We start from the raw sequence: 24,832 nt of genomic DNA on the forward strand, positions 1-24,832 counted from the left end.
TAGTCATTATATTGGAATTTGCAGGCCTACATTTGCACTGTTAAGCCAGTTAGAATGATACTGGCTAGTGTTTCACCATCATCTTCAGAACACATGTTTAATCCTTTCATAATTGAAACCAGGTAGATGACCTTTGGTTCAGAAAATAAAAGTTATTTCTTACAGTGGAGGGTTTATCTGTCAGCAGACTTTTAAAGAGAATTAAGTAACAGAAAATAATCATTTGTGCAATTGAAGTTCAGCTATAACACATTGCATACTAATGGCTTTAGAAAGGACATTGTAAAATTCCTATTTTTATTTGTCATAAACAGAGTGGAATAAGACTGGAAATCCAAATGCACCTTTTCAGGACTCTTAGGATACTTCAGCATGAAATGCTTCTGTTTCCTAATTCTTCCACATCACGTTGAAGCTGGCCATGGAATCATCTTCACTTCTGAAAACCTTGCAATGTAGAGAAGAGCCGTGAAGTACCATATCAATGTTTCTTCTCCAAGTGGTCAATAGAAAAGTGCAAAATCCAAGCTTTTGCAAATCCTGAAGTGATAAAAATCCACTCATAAACTAAATGAAAGAAAAATGCATTGCTGGCACCCTTCTACCCATGTTTTGAATACAAATGAGCGTTTGATCATTTTCAGAAACAAAAAGGGTTGTTGTAACCTACTAAGCCATCATCCCTCATGTACTGAAAGTCTCACTGAGAACTGTGAAGATAGCATGATATTGTCATCAGCTTTACAGCAAGGTGTTTTCCCCAAAACCTCTAACCATAGCTGTGGGCTCCAGTGCAGAGGTGATGAAAAGTTCTAAACAATGCCTGCATCAGGCACCAAGAACAGGACACTGAAGATTGCCTGGGGTGGGGAGAGAGACAGATGGTCCTGGAGCAATCAAAAGGGGTGGAGGAGTGAGAAGCAATTTCTTGTACCCTCCATTCACAAGAGTCACACAACCCATGAGTCCAAGAAGCCTGACATTTTGCACACTGGTTAACCCCTGCTGGAAAGGACAGTAAACGGACCAAGGTAAAAATAAAGCCTTGAGCTGAGCTTGACTCCTGGTGCCTAAATGGAAACCTGCATAGTTTTCTCGGCAATATTAAATGGTTTGCCAGACTTCCTCCCCTCCTTCCCTCCTTCTCTCTCTCCCTCTCCCTCTCCCTCTCTCTCTCTCTTCTTTCTTTTTCTCAACATCATTTTACAATCCATTGATTTCCTGATGGTCTCCCATTAAATTATCAACCAAATATGACTCCACTTAGCTTTTTGAGCTAAGCCAGCATCAGTTAGGTGCTAGAGGGTGAAAAAGGGAGGAAAACTAGACTGCAGCATATCTCCCTCATTTCATATAGCTATGTATTTGATGTCAGGATGATCAGGGCCACACTTAATATTTTAGTAGCTTTAAAGACTGTAGTATTAGATGGGTTGATTACTGATTGTGCAAAATGGTCAGGGCCACATCATACATGTAGTTATGGTTAGAATTTCTTTCTTTATCTTTTAGATATCTTTATCTTTCTTCATCTTAAAGAATTTCTTTCTTTATCTTTCCCTTCACCACATCCCCCCCCCCCCTTGGGGATGTGGTGAAGGGAAAACCACAGCCTCCTTGTCAGTAAGCCACAGCAACAGGGAATTGGTATTTGCAGACTCAGTGCGTGCTGAGCATAAAGGCTATTCAGAGGAAGGAGCAGGGATGGGGGTTGGAGAAGAAGGATGAGGGAGATGGCAGATACCAGAGATTGGCAAGAAGAAAACTAAAGACTAGGAAACAGTGGACTACCCTTATCAGGCCCATACAAACAAACTCCCCCACCCTTCCAAGCTGCCTGGCCTTGAAGCAACGTACTGATCAGGCAGGAAATAAAGCTGGCTTCTCAAGATGGGACATCAGGGGAGAAGAAAGGGTGCCAGAGACAACACAAGTAAGGAGCTGTTTACAACCCACAGCTGAGCCTGGCAGGCTTATTGAGACTGTTGGTGAGAGAGCAGGAAAGCAAGCCTCAAACCGCTACAGTCAGAACACGTTATCTCCTTGGTTAGGCATTTTGTCTGGAACATTTCTTTGGCTTCTCAGTTTGGCCTGCTGAGGCTCCAAGAGTCTGTTTTTGTTTTCAACCCCTTTCCCTGAATGCTCAAGAGATTGGGGGAAACAAACTTCTGCAGGTTCTCTATATCTTGGAGGGTCTAGTATTTGCTTTCTGTTACAGTATTCACTAGTCAGCATCTCAACTCTCTGTCTAGTAGACTCTTGTCTACAAGAGTCTCTGTCACAGGGAGAGATTTTTAAAACTCTAGTAAGCCTTTGTTCGGGATTGCACTACAGTTGCACTTTGTGTTTTTCAGCAACTGTAACTGGTTAGGACTCCAAAGTTCCCCCTCCCCCTCAAATGCAAAGGCTGACTATGGGCTTAGAACTGCACATTGCCCACTCCTGCTTTCTACCTATTAATTTTATTCTACGTAAATATAAAGATTTCCTCAAGTTGAGCTTGACTCCTGGTGCTATGTAGACACATCTGTGCAGTTGTCTTTGTAGCAGCCTTGCAGTTGCCATCAGGGTTTTTCCTTCTTCTTTTCCCAGTCATTGATATAGCTACAAATGACTGGAAAATTTTCTGTTGGTCTCCCATCCAAATATTAACTAGGTCTGACTCTGCACAGCTTTTGGGGAGATCAGCCAATGCCAATTAGGTGCTGGCACCTGCTGTAGATTATTTTTCTATTCACTGAACTTCTTACACTGTATCAAGCTAAGTCTCAGAAAAAAAAAACATATACAGTTTATTGTTTTAAGAATATGATAAAAAATTAACAAGGAGGAGGCTGGAAAATAGATACTAAACAAAAGTCCTCAAAAGTTCTCTTCTTTTCCTCTTTGTCAAAAAAGATTAATTCAAATATTTTATAAACAACACCACCGCAAATCAGATGTAAATTAACTGTCCAGTGTTGTATAATCATTTTTAACCACCCCCTGGGTGTAAAAAGTCCAAAAATTCTGGATGTCTTGGTATATTCTAGGTGTTTGGTATATTCCAAGTATATAGCCAAGAAGAACATATGCATCCTTAACATGCAGTGATCAGACTGGAGTCATGGTAACATTCCTGAAGATTTCAGCCCCAAATTTAGCAATAATAGAATAAATGCAGACAATGCATGCATATTCCCCAACTCCTAAATTATATCTCCGATACTATGGTAGCTGCAATCAACCCTCTTAAAGCATTCACTATTTCTTCACTTTACACTTGCATTCTGATCTTATCTAGTATTATAAAATCACACATATATAATCACCCCATATATATCATGTACCATTACAGGAATATAAATTTGGTAGCATCTCCTTTGCTGAAAAATTTTTTATTTTTATAAGTCATGCACCAAATAAGAAACTGACTCAGTTTAGCAATACTAAATAAACCAGTATACATAAGATAATTTTTCAGAAATCTGAAGAAGCAGAACTCAAACTTGTTTCATGTACTGGGGGAAAAATGTCCTGCTGATGAAGTGTTCTCCTAAAGTCCTGTCTAAAGTCTTCTGGTATTTAAGCTCCAAAAATTGGGGTAGAGTTGGTTGGTCACAAAGCAGCTGTCCTTAGGGGTTCCATCAGCATAGGAAAATGCTGGTTTAGATCGGCTCACATTTTCCCACAGCTCTTTACAAAACAAACGCAATCAGTCTCATAAACCAAACAGAGATGACAATCTGTGCGTTCAGCCTTTATTTGCCATGGCAAAAGAACTGTTAAACAGGAGGAAAAAACAAGCTGAATTTAGCCCTATCAGCTATTTTATAGAGCTCACTCCTCCCTTCCTTCACAGGGTGCCACTGACTGCTTTGTTCTCCATTCCAACTGTTCCATCTTTCGTTAGTAGTGGCCTTAACAGACCTTGGAGGAATGTAACATTGGACCACAGGAAGCTGTTCAGTATGTTTGGTTCAAAGATTTATTTCTGCTTACAATTAATTCTGTCATGAATTGTGTAAGAAATCAAGACTCTTGCCTTTCCTTTCACTGACAATGTACCAGTAATAATTGGTTCAGCATTCCACTAGCCATTGAAAGGATGACATTTCCTGTTATCTCATTGATAAATTTTGCTATAGTACATAAAGTCTGTAGATTTCAATAATTAGAGTAATGATTTAAATATCTGGCATTCCTTCTTTTCTGCTGCATGTCTTGCAAACTGAGCAAACTGTAGTTCTGCTCTGTTTATGAGTTCACTATTTTTGCAGGCTTTTCTCAACATGAGGTAAGGAACCTCTTAAGAAAAAAGATGTGTGAAGGCAGATTTTGTTCATACTAAATATATTCTTACACATGGAAAGTGAGAAATCCAATTCTTTTTTTTTCCATCCTAGATATACATACATACATACATATATCACACTCACATACACATGTGCACACACACATATATTCAGTGTAGGTAGTATGTATGCATGTATGCATATGTATGTATGTATGTATGTATGTATGTATACTGCCTAAATCTCTTTCTCTGTGTCTCTCTCTCTTTCTCAATTTCTCTTGGCTTTATATATGCACTCACCCTATTTTCCATTCAAATTTATGGCAAAAAGCCTTAAAAGAGCCAATTTTAGTATTAATGTAGTTATGGTATTGGACTAGGAGTGGGAGAACCAAGTTTCTGTTCAGCCTCAGCCACAGTGAGTGACTTTGGGTCAACCACTTTCTCAGCCCAATCTATCTCATAGGGTTGTTGTAGGAAAAATAGGAAGCAGTATTGTATATGCCACCTTGAGCTCTTGAATCAAAAGTGGAATATAAATGTAATAAATAAAAAGTATCATTCTGTTATATAACCTTTGATTGTTATTCAGATTTCCTTCTCCTTCTCCTCCTCCTTATTGTGCCTGTTGTGTGTATCTTATGTCACAGTCAACTAATAAGTAAGCTAAGTCAAGCCAGCAATGTCAAATTTTCTAGCAAAATTGTGAAATCAACTACATCAAATTGCTTGATTGGAGGTAGTTATGGAAATACGTTTAGAGATGGATATTTGCAGAAAGCATCGGTGGGTGATATACTTTATACAGCCTAATACCTAACCATGTTCACTCAAAGACATTTAGCAACAAATCCTTTTGTCCTGTGCTGCTGATAATTCTTTTTAAGAATTGCAGTTGTCTTCTAGAGAACAGCCCAGCTAGTTGGCAAGCCCTAGTTGGCCTCAGCCCTGGTGGTTACTTGGATGAAAGACTACCAGGCCTGACCCGATGCTATCTCAAAAGGATTATAGCCTAGACTAGGAAGTTGAAAAAAGTCCTGGAAGAAGGGAAAGGCAAACCACTTCCATACTGATGCCAAAGAACCACATAGACACGTTCATGAAGTCAGCAAGATTTGAGCTTGACTAGAAGATTATATTTTCATACACCAATATTGCTACCATCTATGAGACCCAGTTTGGTGTAGTGGTTAAGGCATCAGGCTAGAAACTGGGAGACCATGAGTTCTAGTCCTGCTTTAGGCACAAAACCAGCTGGGTGACTTTGGGTCAATCACTCTCTTTCAGTCCTAGGAAGGAGGCAATGGGAAGCCACTTCTGAAAAAACATCTATACATTGGGGATGTTTGCCACAAAGGCAACTGGTATATTCTGTTTTTTCTTTTAGTAGTTGCAAAATCTCAAAGGCTTTGGAAAATATTCTTAAACCAACTTCACAAAACTTTGATAATATCCTTTCTCTTTGCAAATTAATAAGAAATGGGAGGTTGCTCTATTTGTTTGAAAAAAGATAGTTCAGTTAGCAAAACAACTGTGTAGTAAAAATATTGATCTAAGTAACCAGATACAGTACCTTCTATTCTACCTCTCCAACTCTGAAGTGGAAGCAATTATAATTAACAGAAAGTAATTTTTACAAGTCCACCTCTAAGCAAGGGCCATTTAAATCTAATGTAAACCATTACACCACCATGACATCACCTGCTAGAATAAATATATTTTCCCTGCCTGCTGTAAAGCCAGCAGAGAAGGGGCTGAGTACAGTTTCTTTCCAAGGGAATAATGAAACCTTGTCACCAAGACAGAAACAGTTTTGTCAGATAATTTTATTAGCTTAAGGAAAATATTAACTTAAATATTATGACATGATCTATACTTGCAAATAAACTACATGCAATGGCTATATTTTCCTTCCTTCCTTCCTTCCTTCCTTCCTTCCTTCCTTCCTTCCTTCCTTCCTTCCTTCCTTCCTTCCTTCCCTCCCTCCCTCCCTCCCTCCCTTTCTACATACACTTCCTGCTAAAGAAGCCTTGCTGAAAGAACTCTTATTTATTAGATTTATATTCTGCCTTTATTTTGTACAACTAAGGGTGGTGTTAGTGGGGTGAAGAGACGAGAGTTCAGGAAGTTTCAGAACTGTCAATTTAGCCCTATCCTATATCTGTGTAAGCATCTTGCATGCTAAAAGCTAATTTATAAAATGGGGAGTATTTTCAGTCTACAGGATTCTGCACTGCACAGAAAGCTTTCACAGAGGGAAAGGGCTTCCCACAGCAGAAATCCATTTTTAATGGATTTAAGTCCAAGAAAATATATAGAACTTAGCTTCCTAAGCATGCAAGCACCTAGCTCCTTGTATTTGAATACTATTTATTTATTGCCTGCCTTTGCTAATTTTTCCTTGTTGAAGTCTAATGTTTTCATGAAAGACAACTTGATTTCCCCCCCCCCCGATATATCACTATGCTTCATTTTAACTTTTATTTGGTATATACATATTACTAAGTATAGTACTAAACCTATTAATCAGAGAATTTACAGGTAGTCCTTGCTTAACAATCATTTGTTCAGAGACCACTCAAAGTCATGGCAGCACTGAACGAATGGTACTTATGCCTGGTCCCCAAAGTTTTGGCCGTTGCAGTGCCCCCACAGTCATGTGATCAAAATTCAGACACTTGGCAGCCCACCTGTACTTATGACTGTGCGGGTGCTTCATCTCCCCGCACCTGCCAATCTCCCCCCCCCCATGCACAGTGGCACTCCTTGGAGGTGGTGGCAGCACGGGGGCTAAAGTAGAGGCCCAGGACCTTTAGCAGTCTCAGCTGGCCATCACCATCCCTGGGCCTCTACCCCAATGCTGCCACCACCAAGGAGTGCCACCTCAAGCCCCGCACTGTGGCCAGCCACCCAACACCACAGCGCAAAGCCCCAGCTGCCCCCGCCATCCTGTGCTCTGCAGGCCCTGCCACGCCCAGCTGACCTTTGCTGTCTTTCTCCCACTGCTGACAAGGCATTTCCAGCCTGACCCTATGGAGGCAGCTGCTGGCCTTGACAGCAATGCAGTCACATGACATCGCGCTTTACCGCCACATTGCTTAGCAATGGAAATTCTGGTCCCAATTACCATTGTAACTTGAGGACTACCTGTATCTGTGTTTCTGGAAAAATAATCTTGGGTGACTTCCTTTTTTGAAAAAATAATTTTATTAAAGATTATAATTGCAATAGTAAAAACTAATAACAAAAGAAAGAAAGAAAAGTAGAAGGAAAGAGTAAACAGTGAAAATGAAAATGAAAATAAGGAAGGAAGGAAGGAAGGAAGGAAGGAAGGAAGGAAGGAAGGAAGGAAGGAAGGAAGGAAGGAAGGAAGGAAGGAAGGAAGGAAGGAGCAAATATAGTAAAGAAAAAGAAAAGAAATATATAAAGAGGTTACTTCCAAGCTTCATCATAACAAGTATTTTGGTAATTTTTCACCTTCTCTTAATTTACAATCAATCATCTCTTCATCCCATTTCTCCCAAGAGATGTCTCACCTCTTATCTATAAACAAATCCATAAAGCACTGTCATATCAGTCCTGGTGTCAGCAAAACTCCATTAAGGGTTGTCAGAAATAACATATCTATTTTAACTTTGATCAAATAAACCAACCTTACATTCCTTCCTTTTACTTCTAATTATCTTGATCTTTAGACCACTCAAGTAATGTTGTAGAACTTGATTTCCTTTCATTTTTTACCCTTTCTCACAAGATTCATCCAAGCTTTAACAAACCTCTTTTGTAAACCAAGTATAAAAGAATTATCCAGGTCACTGTCTTGATTTATTATTTGTAATTCCCTTTTGATTTTTAAAGCATGAACTGATTTGTTGATTTCCAGGAATTGTCTGGAGCACTTGTGGGTAATCTTCTGTCCTCTCTTTGTATGAAGAGGTTTGAAGAGCAAGATCCATCTCCAGTCCACCATTTCTTCCTCTGGAAGCCAAAAATAATCTTGGGTGACTTCCAATGGTGTCTTGTTGCAGAATAGTACTTCCTTTAGGCAGGATATCTTGCATAAATTACTGCTAATTAGACTTTCAGTGTAATTCAGAGATTAAAAGAACCAAGGATTTTTAAATTTTTAATAAACAGGTATAAAATATAATGTACTAATTAACAGAGAATGCTGTATCCAAATGAATATACTTGCAAGTCCATAGTCGTTACTTCTATCTAGCACTTGATTTTCCAACTAAAAGAGTAATTACCTAGAGCTTCAGAAAGGCTGTTCTGATGTTTGTTTTAAGAAATTAAATCTCAGAGGCAAACAATATTGGAGTGGGGGTGGGGACAGGGACATTTGAACTCAAGTTCAGTCAAGACATTTTTTTTCTATTTGTAATATCTTTCAAAATTTATTAAATAAATTTTGGAAAGATTATATGAAGTTGCTTTTAATGTCATTTGATGCTCAAAATTTACTGACAGCAGCATACTAAACTAGTATTAAATAAAATTCTACTATGGTCTTATGATGGAATTCAACCTTATTGACAGTAAATTTGAAATCCCAAAGAAAATTAAAGGAAAAGTATTTTCAAGGGAAGAAAATAACATATAATATGCAGAGATTAGTGGATTTTAGTTATATTTTTCAGAAATCTGTAAATGATCCCAGACTATAGCTGTATTTGGATGTGCCTACTTATTGCAAATTTAACCATGGTTTACTCAACCAATTTTATGGGTTTGCATGACATAGTGAATGATGGGCTTGGTCTATAACATACTAGACTAAAATGTTAGGATCAACCATTAACAATAAAGGAACAAGAGGTCAAGAAATACACCGCAGACTAGCATTTGGTAGAGCAGCCATGAACACCCTGGAAAGATATTCAAATGCTGTGATGTGTCCATACCTACAAAGATCAGAATCGTGCAAGCCATGGTATTCCCTGTGACACTCTATAGAAGCAAAAGTTGGACTTTAAAGAAGCAGGATAGGAAGAGTATTGGCACCTTTGAACTTTGGTGTTGGAGAAGACTCCTGAGAAACAAACAGATGGATCATTGAACAAATTAACCCAGAGTTTCACTCGAGGCACAAATGACCAGACTCAAATAATCCTACTTTGGACACATTATGTGAAGACCCATCTCTCTGGAAAAGGCTCTAATGCTGGGAAAAGTGGAAGGAAAGAGAAGAAGAGGATGACCAGCACAGATGGATCAACTCAGTCACAGTGGCGATGAGTACCATTGGGAGACTTGAAAGAACAGGTTACAGATAGATCGTCATGGAGAAAATCTATCTATGTGGTCACTAGGAATCGAAAACAACTCGATGGCATATAATCAAGCACACCAGCAGAATCCAAATGCTTATCTATGGCTTTTTAACATCCTCCTCCTGGAATGGTAGAGGTTAATGATACATTTCTTTTTCCCTTTTGGAAAAGATATAGGAACATCCAACCTCCATTTTCTGAAAAGATGTAAAGGAAAAGAAAAAAAACCTTAATAGTGGAATAAAAAAGGAACTATGATTTTTTTAAAGCAAGGTAGAGATGTGGAAGAAGCCAAATGAGCTATCAGATAACTATTTTAAAAAGTCTCTTAACAACAATATCTACAATGCTATTCTCATTACCAGCCCTGGACCCACCCAAGCGCTCAGGCTTCTTTTTCCTTCCTGCTCTCCACCCTAGAATCCAATCTTCCCCAGCCAAAGATCTAGCCTTCGTCCATGTGTTATTGTTTTTCATTACTACAGAGGTTGGGCAGCAAAGTGGACAGAGTTAGGAAGAGCACAGTAGGGAGCATGAATCTGTATGTTTGTGCATATGAATGTTATGTGAGTGCATGGGAATGGATTTGTATGAATGTATTGCACTTTGATCAGGGAAATGGTATTGGGTCTAACTATTGAGAGATTGCCTGTCTCCTGTAATGTCTGCCCATCCTATGTGTACCAACAGGATTGGCTTGCTTTGGGTCCCACCTAGAGGGACCCAGGAAGTTAGCTTTCTCTGTTGCTGCACCTCTTTTGGAACAACATCCTCTGGAGATCCATATGACCCCATCTTGTCTATCATCAAGCAATCTTGAGTACGGTTAGCAGATGTCTGTCAAAAGGAGGACATGTCCTCCTTTTTGTCCTCACGTCCTCCATTCATCAGGCATAGCCTTAAAATCAAATATTATCCAGCTTTTTAAGTTCTTGGGGTTTTTTTGGACTGTGTTCACAACAGCAGTTGTTCAAAGTTGTGTATTGTGACCTTGTAAATTGTCCGTTTCTTTCTTTCTCTTGTCTGTCGACAGACTCAACAGCCTAGATTTATGTTAATTAGTTTTATTTCCTGTTTCTAGCAATCAGCTTCAATCTAGCCCCTTCAAATTTATGATCACTATAGCCTGTAGATCACATGATTCATCATACATATCTATGGTGAAATTTGGAAAGCACATTGTTGTTGATTCTATATTATCGCTAGCATATGTTCTTAAAAATAAAGATTTGTGGAAAAAATATTGCAATTGAAAAACCAGTCTTTCTGATGCTGGAAAAAGTAAGTTCATATACCCTTAGGCCTAAGCACAATTTTTTTGCTGTTTTTTGCTGTAATTTTTGTCGTGAATGCCATGAAAGTTTAAATGTTAGTGTGTCCTCCTTTTCCCCACATTTGTTTTCCTTTCCAATTTTCTGTGTCCTCCTTTGCATGTTCAGATATCTGATAGCCCTAAGTTGGGATGTTTTGGGGGACAACCTTTAAGGTGGAGGAGAGGGGCAATGTGAGAATATGTTATGTTGCTCCCTCAGATGATTGTATTTTATATAATGTTGTTTATTTTAACTTTGTGAAGTTACCCAGGAGTTGGATGGTCTAAAAATTTTAGTCTTCCCTTAAAGAAAAGGCATTCTTAGCCCAGCCTACTTCTCAAGGTTGTTTTCAGAATAAAATAAAGGAACATCACCATGTAAGCTGTCTGAGCTGAGAAAAGATGGTATATACATGCAAAGTTTTAAAAAATGCACCATATATGCAGTGCATTAGAGACATTAACTCTCCAAAGTGTCATATTCAGAGAAAATTAAATAAAGGCAATCACATTATTATATATTTAACTATTTATTAGGTTTATATCCCACTTTTCCTCCAGAAGTTCAAGGTGGTGTTTTTCCTTACCACAGCCTGTGAGATTGGGTTAAGAAAGGCAGCATAATTGGGTAGAGATAAATGAATTATATTTATAATGTTACTGTATAAGGAATCAAAGTGAAGTTCTCACAGTGGTCTAATAATTATACACCAAGTATAACTGAAATAAGAGTAACTGTCTTGCTTCTTGACCTGAACTTTACATTTCCTGCAGCTTATGAAATGATGATGGTTTATTACCAAGAGGTGGAGAAGCTATTAGCAAATATAAAATAACAATTTTACATCTTCAATATATACAAGAGATTATTTACTTATTCATTTATTATAATTATGTGTATGTTACCTACTAAAACAATTCTAGATGGCTTACAACAGCACATTAAAAACATCCATAATATCTATAAATATTAAAATATTTTAAAATCTGCTGCTGTCTTTCATAATACTCAGTCCCAAAGAGCCCTGGAGAAGAGGAAGTTTTTCACATGTTTCCTGAAGGATTAAAGGGTGGAAGTCAGTGTGACTTCAGAGAATAAGCTGTTTCAATGTGAAGAAGCTGCCACTGAGAAACCAGTTTCCAGGTTCCCATGCCCTGATGTCTTTAGAAGCAAGTACAAGTAGTCCTCACTTACTGACCACAATTGGCACTGGCAACTCCATTGCTAAGTGATGTGGTCATTAAGTTACATGACCACATCAGACTTACAATGTTAGTTCCACTGCAATCGTTAAGCACAGCATCACGTAACTGTGACTTGCGTCTTACTTTCCCCATTGACTTTGCTTGTTGGAAGTCAGCTGTGAAGCTTGCAAATGGTGATCATGTGACCATGGGATGTTGCAACTATCATAAATGTGTGCCTGAATGGCAATCATGTGACTATGGGGAATGCTGTGATGGCCATAAGTTTGAGGACTGGTCAGTAAGTGAGGACAACCTGTACTTGCTGTCCCTTCTCCTGTCCATATCATGTAGGGCAGGCCTATTACATGGAGAAGATAGTCCAAAATGTAAGAAGGGCTAAATCAAGTATAGCTTTATAGTTAGCAACCAACACTTTGAATTGAGCCTGAAAACCTATCAACAACTTGTGCAGCTCTTGCAGAATAGGTGTTATGCTGCTGAACCAGCTAGCACTGGTCACGCCAGCAGTCCAGCAGCTGCTTCTGTACCAGCTTCACCTTCTGGGTTCTGGGTAGCCCCATATACAGCAAATTGCAGTAGCCTTACAGTCAATGCCTCCTGGTCCAGGAATGGGTATTACTGGCATAGCTACAAAGCCAACCAAAGGCTTTCCTGGCCATAGATTCTACCTGTTTCAGCAGGAACCATGACTCCAGGACAATCCAGATTACACACCAGCTTTTTGTGGGGAAGTGCATACCTGTTAAGATAGAACTGCTTTGGAACCAGTGGTTTCTGTACCAATAGTAACTCTATCTTCCTGGGATTCAACCAGTCATTTTCACTCCAGCTAGTCCCTCACTCCTCCAAGCACTGGATCAAGACTTCTACATCACTTATTCAGCCTGGTGTTGAGATGTAAAGCAATATTGTCAGCATATTGATGACACCAGACCTTAAACCAATGGATGGCCTCTCCTAAAGTTTAAATGTAGATGTTAAATAAGATTAGTCAGCAGGCTGAGCCCTGGGGTATCCCACATAGGAACTCATTCTGCAGAGGACCCTCTCTACTTCCTTGGGTGTCACTGGCTCAAAAAAAATCCCAGGTAACCTTGCAAAATATTACCTCTGTCATCTCATGAGATTCTACCCATCCAGCACAGTTAAGTATGACCAATTTTGTTCTCAAAGTGCTCCTAAAGACCAGCAGGAGTGTCCTCTGAGATCCCAGGTCACTCTAAGTAATGCTGCTGGCCAGCACTCCGAGGATGCAATAAGAGTGGAGAAATATTGACACTTTATATCTCTTACCATAACAGTCTAGACCCAGATTTGGGCTTGTACCTGTTTCTAGTCATTGTTGGTCCTTGTTTTTTCCAGTGTTGCTGTAGCCATCTTGTTAGGTACTTCATCTCCCAGAGCTCCTCAGTAAAGGAACCCCATGGATCAGCACCCTCAGAAAGGCCACTCAGGAGCCACTCAGGAGTTCCAGAGTTCAACCAGGCTAGCCTCAGAGTTGCCTACTTGATTGCTGGGAAAATCCCCAGCACTCACTGGAAACCATTTGGATTAATCAGCTACCTAAAATGGACTAGCCTAATAGATCTATCCTCCCTACAGAGATTAGGGTGGCCAAATGTTCCAAAGGGGACTAAATAGTGATCTGACTGTAACAATGGTCTGATGTTGATGTCTTCACCTCTTACATCATGAACTAATTTTTCTGAGGAGAACGTCATATTTTGTCAACCATCTACTTTCTTTTTGTGCCTCATGTCAGATGTTATTCAGGAAAGACAAAATTTAATTAGTCAAGTGACATGTATGCTTATGGATAACAATTGTTTATCACTGAAAAAAGAAGACAATTTTTAAAAAAGGATAGTTTCCTTTCTTTATATACTCACAAGTTGTAGGCCTCCAGATTCAGAATATCACTTTACGTTCAGGGCATTTATTTATAGTTACTATATACCATCCCATTCCCTTAAATTCCAAAGGAACATTTTATTTTATTTGTTAGTTTTCTCTTTTGTCTTTCTTCCAGGGTATATATAGTTCTTCCTCATCCAATTTTTTCCTGCAATAAGAATCTTGTGAGCTGGGTTGAGCTGGGAGAAAATGACTGGGGGAAAATCACCCAGTGAGCTTCTGTGCTTAAGATTGGACCAGAACTGCAAACTCCCCACTCCCAAATCACTGAACTGAACTTAGTCTACTATAGTTATATAACCATGACTAAGCAGATATTTAATAGAAAAATACAGACACATTGCAGACAATGTTATACCCATATATACTTACATTTTATGTCAATGCAGGAAAGACCCACCTTCATTAAAAGATATTTTAATTATATAAGCTGAGTATCTGTGATGACCAAGTCCACATTTTAAAACAGCTGTTATAGGCATGGGGATGGATGGAGAAGTCTGAACAGCAAAATGCATGCCAACGCTATTATTTTATTTAGAAATTTCTTAAATAACAAAATGTTCTTATAATGAAAATATTTTATGATTCCAATATCACAGACTAAAATGTATATTTCATTTATGTAGCATTTTTGTTGAAATTATTAGCCATTAACTAATCCTGATTTCATTATGACTTTAGTTGACTACGAAAAGTACAGTAAGTTGTACTGGGTACTGGAAATATGGTACATAGTATTTATCTGAAAGAAGTCTGAGTTTTTTCCCCCAAGTGATTTAACATGAGTGGGTCTAACATGAGATTTCCAAAGAATGTATAATGGAGGCAGATAATTTTTTTCTGTCTATTATTTCCTTTGCAGGGATGGCCCTGTCTGGGTTGTCTTTTGGAATGAATGGCATTTGTCCACATAATTTTTCCCCTGTTGGAGTGTACATACTGTATGTAATCCAGGGATAGAGTTCCAGGATACTGGCTGTTGCTGCTGTAGTTCTAAACTGTATAGCATATTAAGACTCCCAGCACTAATTATGAACTGATAATTGTTAACAATATTACCACTGATAATCATATCACTAACTTTAGGCGACTCACAGCAGTAATAAAACAACAAATCATAAAACCATAAAAACAAAACTAAATCCAAGAACTAAAAACAAAAAACTATACACACAGCAGAAAAAGAATCCACATAATTTGTAAATATATATAAATAGATCTATAATCTTAAGGAGACATACATTTTACACATACATACCATATAAACATTCCATACATACCCTATAAATATTCCAAACATACCATACATACATATATACATTCATACCATATATTCCTATGCAAAAAAAAAAAAAAGAAGAAGTATCCTATTAGGATTTGTTTTAGTGATATAACTAAAAATGGAGCCTAAATGTGAATAAAATAATATTTAATTAAATGATTCTTCAAGACTCTTTGCTATTATGTTAATGTCTAAGTCAATGCTTTCTGCACTTTTAAACATCATTGATTTAAAGAAAAATGTACTTTAATTTTCTAGAGTTTTTTTAATAAAAAGTCCAACAACTAAGTACAAAAACTGAATTAATTTCTTATGTAATGAAGGACCTCCGTGTTATCAAATGTCCTATTCCTCACCAACCCCCTTGCTTCTAGATTTTCTATATTTTGATCTGGAATGCGCAAACCAATTTGTGAAAGGTCAGGTGTGGACTGTCTTCCCCAATTGTAATAATTATTTAAAATGCTTATTATTTTCCCTCATTTAAACAAACTTTAATATTCTTATGTAATTCCTATTAATTGCAGTGGGCTTATACAAGAGAACTTTCTATAAACTATGTTTTATATTCGGATAATAAAGATAATATTTTACATTAATATTTCATTTCCCAACTATTCATTACATAATATACCTCTTTGTTTATTTTCTCTCTCAGCGACCAGAAAATATGTAATGCCTTGGAAGAAAATGGCAACTTTTGGCAAGATATACTGTCGATTTCTTTTAAGGAGGCATGGTACCTGAATTGCTGCACTATACAGAATATATAAATATTGAATTAAGTAAATCCTCTTACCAATCTGTTACATAGAATTAAGTTAGCATGTAAGATTTAGTGAGGAGCAAATCTGAAAGAATTAAAGCTTGGATTCAATGCTCCACTGTATCTTCAACTCTGCGCAGTGAACTCTCACTTACCCTATTGGTGATTTTTTTGTTCTCCTTGACTTCTACTGCCAAACCAAGATCAGACAATCGGCAATGGCCATTATCATCCAGGAGGACATTTTCTGGCTTCATGTCCCTGTAGATAATTTTCTTGGAGTGGAGGTGCAGTATCCCACAGGTAATCTGAGCTGAGTAGAAGATGACCCGATCCATTTCCAAGCCTCTCTCACCCACATTGTAAATGTGATATTTGAGGTCCCCACCATTCATGAGGCTCATGACAAGACATAAGGAGGTTTTACTTTGATAAGCATAGGCCAACCTGACAATGAAACGACTGTTGACTTTTTCAAGTATCTCCTTCTCAAGAAGAGCCATTTTTTCACCTTTTTTTTTCTTCAATCTTTTTTTATCCAGCTTCTTACAGGCATACATCTTCCCGGTACTCTTCACCTGGACAGCACAAACCTACAGCATGTTCCATGCAAAACGAAAAAGTCCAAGTGAGCTATCTCTATTGGGAAGCAGAGAGGTGGCAATGAAAATTCTGAAGGGCTTCAGTTAACTTTGATCATAAGGTCTTTTGACTGGAACTGACTTTCTAGCTCTTTTACTATTGCCTTTTACATTACACTAATTACACTGCATCATGCTAATTAAAAGTAACGAATTATATTTTGCATTTTGTCTTACTGTTACAAGTTGCCTTAAGTGCTTATATAAGCAGAAAGGCAAGGAATAAATTTAATAAGCAACAAATAATAGCATTATTCACTATACCATGAAAAATTAAATAAAAAAAATTCATGGAAGCAGCTCTGAGCAAATTAAAGGGAGAAATAACTACAGGGCTGAATACATGTTACTGCAGAGAAAATAACCAGTGAAAAGGGCTGAAATAGGCATATATGTCAAGCAATCTTGTTTATGCAAGAATATAGCTAGTGATCCATTGTCTAACGAAGGCTCTTTATTTAAACTACCAAGGCTCATCTATATGCACAGCAGATAGACTGAGTAACTGCTCCTTACCTCTCCAAAGCCTCCCTTGCCTAATACTCGGAACTCTTCAAAGAATTTCTCACTTATAGGTTGCCGTTCATAGCTTTTCCATTGCAAGAATTTCTCATAGAATGGACTGGCCTGGAAGCCCTCAAAGGGTTTTCCTTTAAGAAAGGTGTTTGTCTCTTCCCTGGCTGACTGCAGGATGTTCTCAAAATCACTCTTGGAGGCTGACTGGCACTTGTTGGATAGGTCTGTACTAAGAAATTTCAAGTAAGTATTGCTAACATTCTTCAGATACATATTGACCATGCCCTCTAGGAGACTACTCTTGATGTTTTCTTCTGACAACTCCCAAGCAGAAATTTCATCCAAGAATTCTTGGGCCAATTGGTATTCAGGCACGGTCTCCAGGAATTCTCTGAAAAACTTCTTGCCAATGGGCTGTTGCTCACAAATGCTCTCATAATCCACAGGAATGGACTGCCTGACTTCAACACATTCCTCAGCCTTGGGTAGTAGAAGGCTCTTGCGCCGTTTTTGCATATCCTTGGCATCTACATCTCCAGTTTTCCTGGCTTGTAAGTATGCTGTGTTGGCAATCAGATTATCAAGTCCCCCCATATCACACATCTTGGCAACTGGTTAGAGTAGCAGAGCTTGCTGGGGTAAAAGCACTGGAGAGTGTCTGCCTGGGTTTTGCTTTTTTGTGCCACTGCCTTGGTATATGTATAAGCCTCAGAGAACAGGAGGGAGACTGCTGACTTTAGTATTAAATACCTCTCAAGGATTTTCACTAAGTACCTTTAAGGTGTATGTACCATTTGTGGAAAATGGCTAGTAAGAGGTTTCTCTGTAAGGAGCTTTGGGTTTTGCTATCTATAGCTAAATGGATGCCATCCCAGGAAAAGCTCCTCACTGCTATCATCACTATCTGCTGTTCATTTCTCAATTTTGATTCTACAATTTATGCCTAGAAATGCCAGGTCCTTCTATATACACCCTTCTTGTACCTCCTACTGATCTCAGTATCTGCCCTAAAGCAGACAAAACACACATAACCCACTCTAAAAACTGTTATACAAAGCAGGCCCACCATAACTTTAAAACTGGCTTTAAGACAAATAGGATTTTCAGCATTTCACAAAAGTTTAATTGTCTTCAGAGTTGTGTATCAAACAGCAACTTTGGGTGGGAAGAATAATTTGTTTTAGTGATCACAATTTAGTTTAAATTAAACCTGCTTCTTTATGAGGAACTTATCCAAAGAAATGCCAATATTATAAGCTACAACTTTATAGTCCACTAAAAGCTTGCTCCTGTCATCCACAGCTCCCTTTATTGAATTCAAATCAATTTAGGCAAAGTATATGCAAATAACTGTTGCTCTATAAATAATGAGTCTATATGATTCAAATAATTTCTCATAACCTGGCAGAGAAAGAAATATCTCACATAGTGTTTAGAACAAATCCAGTAGCTGATATTAAAAACAATTCTTGACACCTTTTTTTTTAGTTCAGCACTTGAACTAATGGGATTACAAAGGGAGCTGGTAGAAATGCCTATATTTAGATAGTCTAACACTTCATTGTAAGAAACTGTTGTGATTTAATGGCTCTCATATTTCCACTGTCTGGGGGATGAAGGATAGCATTCTGTTGTCCAAAGGGCTCAGGGTACATATTAATACCATACAAAGATAAATGTTCCTGTTCTCATTTGGATTTACCAGTCACACTGAGGTTATGCTAGTAAAAAATTCCAATACTTAAGCAAGTGGCCAAAAGTATTAGTGAATACAAAAATATTCACAATATTCACCAGTAGGTACACCATTCCTGGAATATAACATTCACTTGGACACAATAAATACTAAGTTGCGGTTCAGAAATCACAATAATTAATTAGAAAATGATTTAGTACCACTTCAAAGCTGGTTCAGTTCAGATATGATGCCAAAACATGTCTTGTGCAAAGCACTGTGTACAACTACTACAGTTGTTTAAACTTCTAGATATATAAGCAAACCATATTTAAATAAGCAGAGGGCAGAGAAACATTTATAATTTTAGAAAATATTATTTTTTTCACATTGATACGTAATGTATTTTTTCAAATAGTTATTTGTATAGATGATCTGGTAGGAATTATTTGTTAATACAGTTAGAAAATGGACATAAAATGTGAGTAACTCAGTCCTTAAAGAATTTTTCTAAATTTCTTATGTTCTGTGTTAACTTCTTCTATTTTCCACACTGTTAAATATCACTGATTCAAGGAAAGACTTATTTTAGCTATCCAGTATTTTGATACAGTACATTTGGCAGCTAATGACAACAAAAAAATTGATTTATGTCACACCATTTATAGGGGGAAAAAGGACAAAAAAGCTATACTACTAGAATTAATTACGCAATATTGTTATTTTCCTACTTCCTCTAAAACATTTAGCCAAAAATAAGAAATCAAATGTACATTGTCCACAGAGATAATCATATCTATCAATTAAATTACAAATTCTCCAACAAAATCTAAAAAAAATTAATATAATACAATTTTAAAGAGATGTAGTTCAATCTAGAAATTATATAGTCTTAATGACTTGCCAAAATAGATTAGAAGTTCTTGAAATTATAAATTTAAGAACAAGCAGTGATTTACAAACTTCTTCCCAGTTTCCAGTAAGGTTGCTAATAAAAAAACTTATTTTTACCCCATTTTAGTTGTTTCCTTATTCAAAAATTAGCATAATGATTGAATCAAACCTATATATCAAGATTGTGTAACTGCTGGGAAAAGCTAGCATGTGAACCAAAAAGAAAAAGTCTAGTTAATGTATCTTATTTTCCAAATTAACTCCTGAGGAATAGTTTTAGATTAATGCCCCCCCCCCCAAAGAAAGTAGGCACAAGACTTAAACAAGAGATTAGCAAAGACAACTCTTCTTTAGTTCTGAAATATTCTACAGATGTCCTGATTTCATTCATTGCAGCCCTCCCTCATTCATTTCCTATCTAGTTATCCTTTCCCTTTCTCTCCCTTCATCTCCATCCAGCTTTGTTACCCCCTTCCTTTCCCTTTCCTTCTAGCTATCTTTTCCTCTTATGTCACCTCCATCCTTTTTCTTTATTGGGGGGGGGAAGGGATAGGAATGTACATGTATGCATTTGTGCATCTGTTTGTAAGAATGACTTTTACATGTGAGAACAAAATGATATATGATTCAGGACCAACTAATTTTTAAAATGAGGTACCTTCCTTTACAGGCAATTACGTTAAATTGCTAATAATTCATTCAACTATACAGCCAGAGAGCCAGGTTGGTGAAATGGTTAAGGGACCAGGCTAGATTGCAGGAGACATTGAATGCTAGTCCCATCTTAGGCACAAAGCCAGCTGGGGGGCATTGGGCCAGTCACTCTCTCAGCCCTAGGAAGGAGGCAATGGCAAAGCACTTCTGAAAATCTTGCCAAGAAAACCGCAAGGACTAGTCCAGGCAATCACCAGGAGTCAATATAGACTCAAAGGCACTGTGTGTGTGTGTGTGTGTGTGTGTGTGTGTGTGTATTCCAAACAAGACCTTTCTTTGAACTATATGTCCGACAAGTATTCATACATATGTATGGACAAGGTTGTCATGCACATTTATTGTGTGATGGTAAATCTCCAAGAGTAGTTTCAGCTGGAGCTAGCACCCCTAGATTGACAAAATCAAAATGGAAGTTTTGCCTGTGGTTTTTTCCCTCTATTTCCTTTTTGGGGCATAGCATGATGTTAAATTTAGGGTTATCTTACTTTATGAGAGCACATGTGGCCCCTATCTTCAAAGAGGGAAAAACAAACTATGCAACAGTCAGCCTGATGTTGATACCTGGGAAGATTTCAGAGTGATGAAGAGATCCATCAATAGGTACTTTTCAAACAGTGCAGCAATTATCAGAAGTCAATGTGGATTTGTTAAGAACAAATCTTGCCAGCATAATCTTGCCACTACCCATTTTATGATTGGGTAGTTTCCCTATTAGGTTGTGAGAATCTTGCAGACTAATATATCTTGGTTGCAACAAAACATTTGACAAAGTATTCTGCAACACACTAATTAGCAGTCTAGTTAAGTATGGGCTGGATGGCATGACAATTAACTGGATACACAGCTGGGCCAAAAATTGTATTCAGTGCTTATCAGTGGCCCCTATATTGAAGAGCGGTATCATGGGGTGCCACAAGGACCAGACTTGCACCTCCCTTTCAATATTGTCATTAACGATATAGATGAAAAGGCCAAAGGAATGCTTATTAAATACATAGATGAGGAAACCCAGCTGCTCCTGCTTTGCTTGATTCTTCCCAATCTTCCACAGCGTCTTACCATGGTGAGATATGGCCTCTCTCCTAGTTTTCTGGTGCCACTAGAGTTTAGCAAAGCTACAGAGACAATAAAATAATGGATTCACAATGTGGACTGACAAGGTGATATGAGGCTAATCAGTTACCTGATTTTAAAAATCTGGCTTCAGTCTCATCTTTAGTTTTTGGAGACCCAGAAATTAACATGAGCATTTTTCTTTGGCATATTTTGAAGTACTGCTAGCAGCAGAGATGTGTTTTCAGAAAATATTAATGAAAAATCCATCTGTCCCCCACATCTATTGATGGGGATCTGACCAAACAGAAATGCTGTCCATCTTTTTATAGTACTCCTATTACAGTGATATATCATCCCAATAATAGCTGAATTCCCAGGATGCACAGATGACTTGTTTCTTTACTTATTCAATTTCTAAGGCTACCTACTTACCAAGCAGCTCTGGCTTACAAGAGGGTTAAAAACATCTTTTAAGTATCTTATTTATTAGCTGATAGAAACATACATCTCACATATAAAATTGTTAAATTTTCTGCTATAGTTTGCCACCACCATATATTAATGACTAGTCGGAGTTGAAAGCCACCACTATGTAATGTATTCCACTCCTTAATTTAATTTGAATAAAATTTTAATTTCTAGGGCTTTTTTCTTTTACTTAAGGATTGAATGTGTATATCCTTGGTAGTCTGATCCTAATACCATAACAACATGGAAATATAAAAAATACATATAATTTACAGATGATAAAAAATTGAGTGGGATAGCTAATACTTAAAAAGAGAAATAAAACTCGATCTTGACAGGTTAGAGAAATTAGCTGAAAGTAACAATGTGAAATCCAATAGAGACAAGCCCAAAATTTTTGACTTAACAAAAACCAATCTATTAAATATCATTTAAAGAATATAAATTATTTGCAAGAACTTCGAACAAAGATTTGGAATTTCCCATAATTAATGAAATAATGCAAGAATGTCGACTGGCAGGGCCTAGGAGAGCCTTCTCTGCCGTGGCCCCTGCCCTATGGAATACCCTCCCCCCAGAGGTGAGGCGGGCCCCTACTCTCTCAACCTTCCAGAAAGGGGTTAAGTTCTGGCTCTGCCAACTTACATGGGGCGAGAAAAGGGGCAACCAACCCTGGGGATGGTTAGCACTTTGAAGATGCTCCTGTATGTTAATATCCTTTTTACCAGCAGCACCTTGGAAGATATTAGTATTTATGTATGAATATGGTTTTTATTGTATTGTTGTTGTATTTTAATTAGTATTTTTGTTTTAATGTAAACTGCCTAGTCACTTCCTAGTGAGATGGGCGGTGACCAAATTTGAAATATAAATAATGACAAACCAATAATCTTAAAAATATTAAATGTGTTTCTTATGATCTTAACATGAGATTAATTTAGGCTAAAAAAGTGTTTATTTTTTTCAGGCACTTCAGAAAATGTTTAATAAGGATTTGTTGTCATCTCCCTTTTGCTGGAAGAGTAAACTAATACAGGAGCCATTTACAAATACTATATGGGTTTGCCTTATTGTAGTCACATTTTGACTTAATATTTATGGTTGTTAATATGCTTCTGGAAAAAGTGTTAACTTTTAAAGGTATCTATGTGATTTTCAACTATATGTTAAAGTTACAATTTATCAATATACAGTACAAAAAACAATGGCTTTGTTGATCATGGGTTATAGCAAAAAAGGTTTTGTTACAATGGAAAGTCTGTGTCACCCTGGAACTACAATTTTTGATTGTTTTTGCTCTCTGCTTTTAAACTGCCTATCAACCAAATGGAATGACTGATTAGTATCATTCGGTATAACCAGCGTTAAATGATGTATTTAACAATTGCTTCTGTTTTAAGATTCTGTTATTATACCCTGTAACAATAAAGCATTCCTGAAACCTCTGCTGCTCTTTTTCCTGACCTTGCATGCCTCAAAGGGCTGACATCTCTGTTCCATTCCAGAGGGGAAGGGATGAAATAATGGATTTAAGTTACTAGATTTCAGTTGAATGGTAGAAACATGTAACAGTAAGAGCAATTCCTCAGAGGTAGTAAGGTCCCCTTTACTGGGCATGTCCAAGCCACATAGGATGCTTTAATTTGGATTCCTGCACTGAGCAGGGAGCTGGCCTCAATGGCAAATCTTCCAAATCTACGATTCTATGAAATACATTTGTATAAGATTTATTTTTGGCTAAAAACCAGAGTTTGGAGTAACCAATCTAGAATATCAGGAAGGCAGTAAGAATTCTATCCAAATATTTTCAACTCATGGCAGTTAAAATCCTTTAATGTTCACAGCTCTGACATAGCACTGAAGATCCATTTAATTTGCCCATAATCTAAATTCTCTATTAAAATGTGTTCATGAAGGTCCAGTCAAGATTAACTACTTTTCATAAAAGGTGATTCCACAATTAAAGAACCTTTATACTTCCAAATGGGCATTTTTTAACATGGGAGTACAAGCAGACTGGGTGCATCTTTTTATAAGTGAATAAATATTTTCTAGCCAGGTTAATTTGCATCAGCCCCAAATTACAATATGTACAAATTTCAGTCATCAAACTGTTCTGTGGTACAGTTTAGTCTAATACACATGCAGCAGTAGGAAGCATTTGTCTCTCAATATGTTCAGAAAACAGTAGCAGCTTTTATGAAGGCCTATTGTAGAAAAGGGGCAAAATGTTGGGGTTATAAATGGTCAAAGATGAGTATTACTTCAGATGAAACAGGACTGAAGTCTCACACCTTATTTTAAGATACACAGTAAGTTGCACTTTAATGTAACCTTATTTTTAATTTTAAATTAATCATATTTTGGTGTAATGAGCAAGATGAAAGCAATTCTGTATCATGCCTATTTTCCAGAAAGGATTAAAGTCAGCATAAATATGTCTGCAGCATTTCAGTTAAATCATAAAAACCCAAATAATACATATTAAGAATTGCTTTGTGAATGTTCTTGTTTTCCTTTTCTTTCTTCTGTTGTTCTTTAGAGGTTCTAAGTCTGAAAGCAATGACTATCTTTTTCTGAAAGCCCTTTTACTGAAGAACAAGATATAAATATGTTCAGTACATAAACCCCAAACACTTCAAAACTAACATCTTCAAATAGACAGCTTAGAATATCATCTGCCCATAACTTCAGTCCGAGCATGTTGTCTTTCTACAACTTCTGCCTGTCTCTACCAGAGAAACAAAGCTCAAACATCTGAATCCTGCCCTATATATTAAAGTAAAATGTAACAGATAAATGTATAATTTCCTAATTACTATCCATTCAA

The 24,832-nt window shown here is 37.3% G+C and overlaps 1 protein-coding gene across 1 annotated transcript in view; it reads right to left on the reverse strand.

The window, feature by feature from the left end:
- Positions 1–24,692, reverse strand: part of GRK7 (G protein-coupled receptor kinase 7) — a 42,177-nt gene extending 17,485 nt beyond the window's left edge. The window contains exons 1-2 of the mRNA XM_007434301.3: positions 17,196–24,692; positions 16,194–16,631 (exon numbers count right to left, since the gene is read on the reverse strand). Coding sequence (XP_007434363.1) covers positions 16,194–16,631; positions 17,196–17,798 — 1,041 coding nt within the window. The 5' untranslated portion in view covers positions 17,799–24,692. The remainder of the gene's footprint in view (positions 1–16,193; positions 16,632–17,195) is intronic.
- Positions 24,693–24,832: the final 140 nt, after the last annotated feature.

Source organism: Python bivittatus, unplaced genomic scaffold, assembly GCF_059951505.1.
Source record: "Python bivittatus isolate LINGU-HERP-01145 unplaced genomic scaffold, Pbiv_v1 ctg000980_np1212, whole genome shotgun sequence".
Lineage (NCBI taxonomy): Eukaryota > Metazoa > Chordata > Lepidosauria > Squamata > Pythonidae > Python > Python bivittatus.